We start from the raw sequence: 9,183 nt of genomic DNA on the forward strand, positions 1-9,183 counted from the left end.
AGAAAAAAAAAAAAACCCCCCCCCCCCCCCCCCCCCCCAAAAAAAACCCCAACATGTAAAAAAGTCAACTACCGGGAAAGTTTGTCTCATATCCGTCTTGCCTCCTAAACAGAGGATGAAGGATTTTTTTAATATTTTCCCCTTGTCTTGTTACATTTGACAAGTGGTTCTCAACAGTTTTAGACTCAAGGCCTTGCTCAGAAAATGCCAGCTCTAAGTTTTCACTCATTTTTGACTATGGAAAAAACAATAGAGCAATTTTTCTGCTGCAAAGAACTCAGAAGGACCATAACAAGTCAGAATCTTTTTAACACTATGTATTCCTATTTGAAGTCCCTGGGTTTATCTTGTGAATCACGTTTGCACACTTAACAGTGCTAACATGGCATGGCACCCCACTAGATCCTTAAAGGGATCTCAAGGCACCCCGATTAAAAATCACTGCATTAGACATACACATCAGTAAAATAGTGATATCACAAAACTAAGTGAGCAAAATATGGCCCACAGGCTTTATCCAGCCCACTGAGGGATTCTGTCCAACCTGTGGCAGGTCCTTCAGTCCCAGCAGCACAGGCACAAAAGGCAGCCCATGGTGTGTGTGGACAGTCCCATCACCCCTGGGCATTAGGCTTGTGCAAACAGGGAAGTATTTGATTCAGATTTGCATTCGGCTGATTCAGAGGACAGTGATTCCATTCCATCACTGTCCTGAATCGATTTGGCCGAATCAGCTTCAGAAGATTCGGCACTGATTCGGAGAGATTCGGATTGGCTGCAGAGATGCAGACACAGCCAGGCGGCTGCAGGTTCTCCCGCGGCTCCTCTGGCTGTGCCTGCCTCTCCCCAGGCAGGGGGAGCCGCAGGAGAAGCCCCCACTGCTGCCCTGCCTGGCCCCATCTCCCACCCAGCCCTAGCCTCCTGGCACTTTAAAAAAAGCCCTGCACTCAATGCCTCTAGGAGCAGCAATTAGGGCCTCTGGGCACTGGTGGCAGAGCCCCCCTGCACAGCACAGGCCAGTGTGGGGCAGCAGGGATCTCCCACCGCCTGGCACCTGGTCAGTAGCTGCCCCATGGTGTGGGTGTAGCATGACTCAGCAGGGCACTGCACACTGTCTGGGAGCTGGGACTGAGTGCTGCCGGGCTCCAGCTGACACATGGAGCTGCCCCAGCTCCTAGGCAAATTGAATAGGGGCTGGGGAATCAAACCAGTTCAGTTCCCCAGCCCTCGGTTCAATTTGCCTGGGCGCTGGGGCAGCTCCGTGTGTCAGCAGCACTCAGCCCCAGCTCCCAGGCAGTGTGCACAGTCCTGCTGAGCTGCGCTACACCTGTGCCATAAGACAGCTGCCATGCAGGTGCCAGACAGGGGGGCGATTCCTGCTGCCCCCCACTGCCCCATGGGGGCCCTCCCCACAAGCACCCAGAGGCCCCAGTCGCCACTCTTGCAGCTGGTGAGTGTGGGGCTTTTTTTCATTTTTCTGTTTTTTTTAAAGTACTGGGAGGCTGGGGCTGGGCAAGGGATGGGGCCAGGCAGGGCAGCCAAGGGGTTTTCTCTTGCGACTCCCCTGGCTGTGCCTGCCTCTGCCCTGGCTGGGGGAGCCGCAGGGGCTCTGCCCTGCTGATGCTTGCTTCCTTCCACCTGGAGCAAGCTGCACAGCCATCCTGCCCCCCTTGACCCACCTAAGCAAGCAGCAGCAAGGCAGAGCCCCTGCTCCCAGTGATGTCCCCCTCAGCACCCTCTCCGAGTAATGAGCCCTCTCTCCGAGTAATGTGCGCCCCCACCCCAGCTGGGCAGCTCATCCCAGTCCCAATTCCTCCCTCCCCCACGCCCCTTCCCTTTCTCCTCCCCCAACCCCAGCAGATTTAGCAGCCAGAAGCAGCTGTCAGCTGCCTGTTTAGTCTGTGGCCGAATCTCCAAATCAGCCAAATCTTTTTCCAAGGCTTTTCAGAGCTGATTCAGAGCTTTTATTTGATCTCCCAATTCGATTCAGATTCAAAGATTTGGTCCCCGAATCAAATCAGCTACCAGTTTCGCACAGCCCTACTGGGCATGGAGTAGGGCTAGGGTGGTACAGCAGCCAGACTCCATTTCCCAGCAGTGGTAGCTCCTTCTGACTGCTGCTGCCAGACTCAGCAGCCCGGGCACTCCAGCCTGTCTGCCCTGAACTAACCACAAGGGACAGGACCTGCATGGGCAAAGCGCTTAGCCAAGTGGTCAGGATGGGGCTCCAGGCCAGCAGGGAGCAGTGTCTGGGAGTAAGGCGAGCAGGCAGAGCTGGGGAGATCACGGTGACAGCACAGGGCCAGGACCTGGGGCAGAGCCTTGACCTGCTGCCTGCATGCCCCTAAGATGGGTGCAAGTTCCACAAGCAGGGGCATTCAGGGAGAAGACTGCAGCTCTGCCCCTGCCCGGGCCCTGTGCAGTCATTGCCCCAAGATCCCAGCCTCAGATGCAGCTCCCCTGTCTGTATGGGTCCTGGCCAGTCCCCATGGAGACCCCAGGATTGTTGGGCAGTGACAGCACAGGACTGGGACAGAGCCCTAGTTCTGCAGGCAGGGACATACAGGGAGTGCATCACAGCTTTGCCCCAGCCCCACAATACCAGGGTCTCCATGGAAACTGGCCAGGACCCATGTGAGCAGGGAAGCTACACCCAGGGCCAGGACGTTGGGGCACTGACAGTGTCCAAGGCCTGGGCAAAGCTGTGGTCCACTCCCCAAGTACCCTTGTCTGCAGAACCCACACCCACTGCAGGGCCGTGCAGGCTGTGGATCACAGCTCAGCCCTGGGCCCTTGTCCCATGCTGTCAGCACCCTGTGACTCTGCCCCATGATCCTGGCCTCAACTGCCCCATCCCACTACTGAACACTGCTCCCAGCCCCATTCCACATAGCAAGTTTTGTTGAGTTGTGTGGGGGAGGAGGGAAAAGGGTGCCAACCTGGCCCGCAACAGTTCAGCAAAACTCCCTATGTGGCCTGCAGACCCAAACAGTTGCACGCCCCTGGTCAAAACAGATGAACACTGAACAGTGCAGAGAAGGGATTTTTACCCAGACTATTGAAAACTCCCTTGCTTGATTTTCTTAACATTTGGGTACGTTAAATAGATAGCTACATAACATTTTAAATCAAGGAAAAATCCTAAGTCTTTGATTCAACTTCATGTCACAGTAAAAATATTAAAGCTCGTAGTCATAAAATGAAGAATTCTAAAAGCTTCCAAGATGTTGCCAGACCTCAAAGAAAACTGAACATGGTCAGAATTAGAACCTCACACAGTGGTGCTCAACCAGGAATCTGTGGCACCCCAGAGAGCCATGAACACCTCCCCGCACCATTCCCCGGGTGCTACCACTCCTGCCAGGTAAGTGCGCACTGCACGCCTCAGTCCATAGCCTGATCAAGAAGGACTGAAGCACATGCACACTCCTTCTGCATTAGGGTTCTCCAATAAGCCTAAATCAGGCAACAGAGCCAGCTTGTGCTGCAGCCCTTCCCAGTCTGACCCTGCACAGCATCTCCCAGTAACAGAGGCACGCAGGACAGTTCCCAATCCAACACTTCAGAGTCTCCTGGAAACAGAGATGAGGATGGAAGGGCTGCCACGGTACAAACCATCAGGCTCTAGTGCCCGCTCTTGGATTATTGGAGTACCCTAATGCAGGAGGAGCGCAAGCATATCACAGCCCTTCCCAGTCTGCTTGGGTACAAGACATTTGAGGAACTTTTACCTCATCACAGCAGTGTCACCCGGTTGAGAACCACTGCAGTAAACTGAGGTGGTATAACAGTGGTTCCCAGCTGGCAGGGTGCCACCAAATTCAAAAAATGTGGGAAGGGTGCCCTAACTCTAAAAAGGTTGAGCACCACTGCCCTAGCTAATAATCAAACTGGAAGGCAACATGTGGCTAAGCAGATGGAGCATTCTTTCAGTCATTGCTAGTAACCAGCGCTAACCAGGCACTCCATTGGCTATCACTAACTGGATATTTTTCATTAAAACAGGGAAATAGCTGAAAATAGGGAATTATATTCTATAATTATTATGACAGACAGACAGACAGACAGACAGACAGACAGACAGACAGACAGACAGACAGACAGACAGACAGACAGACAGACAGACAGACAGACAGACAGACAGCTGTATTCTCTCCCTCTATATCTATATCGCACATTCCCCAAATATCACAGACCTGAATACAATGTCACTAAAGTCAAACAGAAAGTCTACCATGACCCCCAAATTTGAAGGCCAGTCCTTGAGAGTCAGCACTAAATTAATGCTGCCATACTGTATTTTTCTAGACAAGGAAGAGAAAGAAGCTCTGTCATCACTAGTACAAATCTGCAAAAGTAAGACAAGGTCACAAAAGGTCCCATGTTAATTTTCCTAAGAGCAGACGTATAAATCCCTGTAGCCCAGGCCAATTCCACTTTGGTTAATTATGTAGTCTACCCAAGTTTTTCTACAGGCTCATTTGTTTATGTAATTGGTTAGTCACTTCCTATCTTAGTCTCTATTTTGTAAAATAATTTGATATGCTTCCTAGGGAAAGGAGTTACAAGGTAAGCATGAAGCTATTATTTATAATTACTCGCATCCACCCAAGGGAAAAAATATTTACATCCAGGAAATACTCGCATTAGATATGCTTCTTAAGCACAGCACAAGTGCATCATCTCTTGGATAAACTGTATCTTGCACTTGAAATTGAAGTTTTGATTTCAAATTAACACAGAAGTCCCTTTCTGATGAAGCTAGTTTCCATTCTTTTAGCTTTACCCAGGCAGAATTTCTCTGATGTACTGAGGCAAATTCAGTGTTCATGAAAGATGCTATTATTCATGCACATTGGAGATCAGTGCCCAGTTTATCCACATAAAGGTTGTGATACAAGTAGCAGTAGTCCCAGCCATACCATACTATCAGATCAGCCTGCCTTCCCTTGCTATAGGAAAACCAAACCTAAGCTTAGGAAGGTAATCCAGCCATTTAATGCAAGCCTACACACTAACAACCAACCAATGGAAAATGAGGAGAGATTATTTAGAAATGTCCTTCCATTACTATCGTTGCATTTATTTCGTTCAATAAAAAAACTACTTTTGCTGCTTGTACTAGGGACAAGCCAGCTACTTCATGAACATAACTGATTATTCATCATTAGAATACAGTTTCTTCTAGACAATAGCAAGAAATTAACCAAGGGACTTTGGAGGGGAGGCAGGGAGCAGAGAAAGGAGACTGCTCATGAAACATTTTACCGTGCCAAAGCTAGCAATCAACCCTTGTTCCCTGTTACTCCCAGACCATTTGCAAGTTCTGTTTATTCAAGTAGTTTCTACAGTTCTCAACTCATCACCTTGGGGTGAGAAGAAATCTGATTTATTTCCAATACGGGTCAGCATTGCCTCGTCTCCGGTAACTCAGCATGCCAACAAATTGATGAGGAGCCAGGGCTGGATATTATAACATTTTTGTTTAATTATTATTATTTTTCTTATTTATTTAGCTGCAAAACAGGAACAGAGTCCACCCAGTTCAACTACCTCAACCCAGCTGCCTCCTTAAATGCATTCCTTTTCAACAGGAACATGTGAGCTTGACCACAGCATTTTTTCCAGACCTGCTTTCCACTTTACAGCAGAAAAAAATCAGACACTGAAGTACTTCTTCTAGGGCTCTGGGCACTAAAATTGCTAACTCAAGCATTCAAAAATTGTGAGTCAGCCCCTCAGAGAAACAAACAAAAATCATGAAATTTGATTAAAAATCATGACATTAAAAAAAATTAATATGGGGCGGTTATTAGTCTATAGGAGCAGCCTTATGACACAAAAGAAGAAAAAGGAATGCATGTTAAGTAAATGTCAAAGTGAGTTTTGGCATAAAAACCACAGGACCAGTACACATCTATCAACTCTGATCAGGTGTATGAGACAATGAATAGGGAAATTAAATTTGATCTAAGCAAAATTGGCAGCTAGGCTCATCCTTCCTGCCACAGGCAAAAAAGGGCATGCACCCACTAAAGTAAGTGGGGTTTAAAGGGGTTTTCAGAACACATTCACAGGTTTGATCCAAAGCCTAGCTGGTGTTTACTACTTATCCTGAACTTCCAGAACACCATATTTAACCATATTCTGATGCGATCAAGTGAGAAACAACAGAAGATTTAACACTATATCCCTAAAGCCCACAATAATTAAATTTATTCTGTACATGTGAATATGCATCTGGAATTTCCCTGTTTGGTTGTCAGTCTTGCATTTACATGAAGGTGCCTCCTAGCTAGTAGAGATGCACATATCCCCATTGAAGGGATGCAATAACCTGCCAACAAAAGAAAGCAGGTTCCTCTAAAATTACAAGTGTTCTAGAAACTCTTGAATTGTAGTAAACCAGGAGCTCTCTGCCAAACCCAGACAAGCAACCAGTCAAAACTACACCATTGAAATTAGATAAGAGTTATAACCTCCTTACCAAAAAAACATTTCACACAAACTCCTTTTTCTCTATCTTTATAAATTAATTTGGAAAAAAAATAAAGCCTGTTGAAGCCCTCCTACAACACATGTTGAGTTATTTAAGCTCTCACTGAGCTCATTACTCAACAGGAAGCGACCTCGCCTACAAGTGCAAGTTCATTGGCCCTGATCCTGCAAAGACTCCCAAACTCAACTTTATGCATCACACAAAGTCCTATTAGCTTCACTGGGACTGCTGAAGGTAAACTGAGTAAGGCAGATCCATAAGCCTTTGCAGCATCAAGGCCTTAGTTCTCATGTATTGACATAATGTTCAAGCAGAAATACTAATCAGAGAGAACGACTACAAAAATGTCCTGGTAAAAAGAAAAAACAACCTCTAACAGAAGCATCAACAGCAAGAACGTTGTTTTATTTTTAAGCCTCTCTCTCTCTTCTCCCCTGAAATGCCAGGAAACAATTTAAAAATTCAATAAAACAGATCTAAGGATTTATACCAAGCTTATTCCCATAGCAACTGTTTGAGAACCTACAGTACCTCTGGAATACAAGATAGCTGCCATAATACTTTGAACACCAACAGGAACAATACATAAGAATCTTTACTTCACATCCATTTTACATGGGGAGGGGGGGAGGCACATCACTGCAGCTGCATTTTCTCCTCCCCCAGAAAACATCCTGAAGTACAAATGGAAGGCAGGGAGGGAGAGAGAAATGCACACGTTACTTTAACTGATTCACCATGCAGCTGCTTTACAGGACTCCTAAAAATCACTGATTGTTTTTTCTGAAATGTTTTCATGGCAGATTCACAGCCAGAGAAATGTTTTATAAAACAACCCTCCACACCCCATCAGGAGTGTGTTTCATCCAGTAAGCCTGGCACTCCATGGGGGAGGACAGATATATTTTAAGAAGTACCGAAAAAAAAATTAATGCCTAGAAACTTATCAATTGTTCTCAGGCAAGTACACCCACCCCTTCTCACATCCACTGCACAGAAATAAACTAGACTGAAAATAAGCAACAACAGGAGTACAAAGCAGAGCTAACCTGGTATCCTCCAGTGATACTTGACCAGATTCTTCATCCACTATGATTTTACAGTGATCTCCAGACACCAGCTTGTTGCCAGGAAAGGACAAGTCACATCCTGAAAAAGAAAGTGTTTAGTGCCAATATGCTTAAAAATATTCCAAGCATATATATAGATAGACAGATGGATTCTACTGCACACAACTTGATTTTTCACATACCCATAAGTGCAGGCCAAAGGAAAAATCAATACAACTGCAGTGATACTTAACAATTTTTTCCTGAAACACAAGCAGCAGCACAAAACAGGCTGCTGTAGGCTGGCGTGTCATGTTTATGAACTTTTTTGCTGACTGCATGCCCAAGGCTCCACATGTAAAAAGCCATTCTTTTCTGTAAACGACTGTACAGCGCCTCCTTTTGGAAGAGCTGCTTGAAGAGACATAGTTAAAAAACATGATTCACTTCCTCCAATTCAGAGGCTGGGGAAACAAAACTACTTCCAAATACATGGAAGAGAGCACGCTGAGTACGACACATGCAGAAGCAAACCTATCAGCCACCGTGCATTTTGATAATAGTTTACTATTTTTCCCCAATCAGTATCCATGAGACAATACCAACTACAAGGCCAAACAGCGCTGTGTAACTTTGTGGTGTCTAGGAGGATGCAGTTTCACTCAGATGTAGCACTGGTGTAAAAGCTACGTATTAGAATCTATTCCGCATGATTCATGAGCTGTGGTTTGGAAGTGGGAGAATAAGGGAAATAAATGGGCTAAATGAACCTTTGTATCTTCTACTATCATAATGATGCCAACAGTGGCCTGTTGAGTTGAAAACAAACACGCAGGATTTGCCATCTTTTTAGCCTACCTTTTTGTAAATCCAACTGTTGAAGAATAACCATTAAAGTAATTCAGTGAGTAAAAGTCTACTCATCTGCCAAGAAATCCTAGTAAAACTCAGTCAGAAGGATGGATGGATGGACAGACAGACAGCCAGACATGCTCCGGTAATTAACCAGCATTCTTATTACAAGCATTTAGCATTACCTTTATCAACAAAGGCAGCAAATAGATGACGCCATACACCATAGGCAAAGCACATTTTCCTTGTAATATGATTTCTGGATTTTGTTTCGACTGACCATGCACAGTCCACAAATGTTGGCAACCTTTGACAAATGCTGGATGCTACAACCTAAAATGGACTGAGGTGATGAATGGGAAACCTAACGCTAATGCTACCAGGCATAGTGAAAAAAAAAAAAAAAAAAATTTAAAAATGGATGGGTAGTTGTCTTTACTACAAGGAGCTCTTGCTTTCTGTGGTTCAAGCCAAACAGTCAACACCGCCAGACACAGAAACAGTTACAGAGAACTGTGTTTATTGCGTTAGCAACCTTTGTGCTGCCCGGTTTGTTTTGGGTCGAGCATGACCATCTCCACATCCATTCCTGCTTCATCATGAAAACTGGGACAATTTGAAAAATGAACTGTTCCTCCTTCCTTGGCACCCGAAGCATCGGGGACAGCGAGGAGGCCCATGCAAGGGCCAGGACATACGTCCCTGTCCCCTCAGCAGAAAGAAAAGGAAAGCAAAAGAAGAGAAGAGAACAAAGCTGTTTGCTTTGGGAACCCCCAGGGTGAC

The 9,183-nt window shown here is 46.0% G+C and overlaps 1 protein-coding gene across 3 annotated transcripts in view; it reads right to left on the minus strand.

The window, feature by feature from the left end:
* Positions 1 to 9,183, minus strand: part of CHFR (checkpoint with forkhead and ring finger domains) — a 48,920-nt gene that overhangs the window by 34,247 nt on the left and 5,490 nt on the right. For all 3 annotated transcript variants that reach the window (XM_019507012.1, XM_019507011.1, XM_019507010.1), the window contains exon 3: positions 7,549 to 7,648. In XM_019507012.1, the coding sequence (XP_019362557.1) occupies positions 7,549 to 7,648 (100 nt within the window). The remainder of the gene's footprint in view (positions 1 to 7,548; positions 7,649 to 9,183) is intronic.

Source organism: Gavialis gangeticus, unplaced genomic scaffold (genome assembly GCF_001723915.1).
Source record: "Gavialis gangeticus isolate Ggan-Ray unplaced genomic scaffold, GavGan_comp1, whole genome shotgun sequence".
Classification (NCBI taxonomy): domain Eukaryota; kingdom Metazoa; phylum Chordata; order Crocodylia; family Gavialidae; genus Gavialis; species Gavialis gangeticus.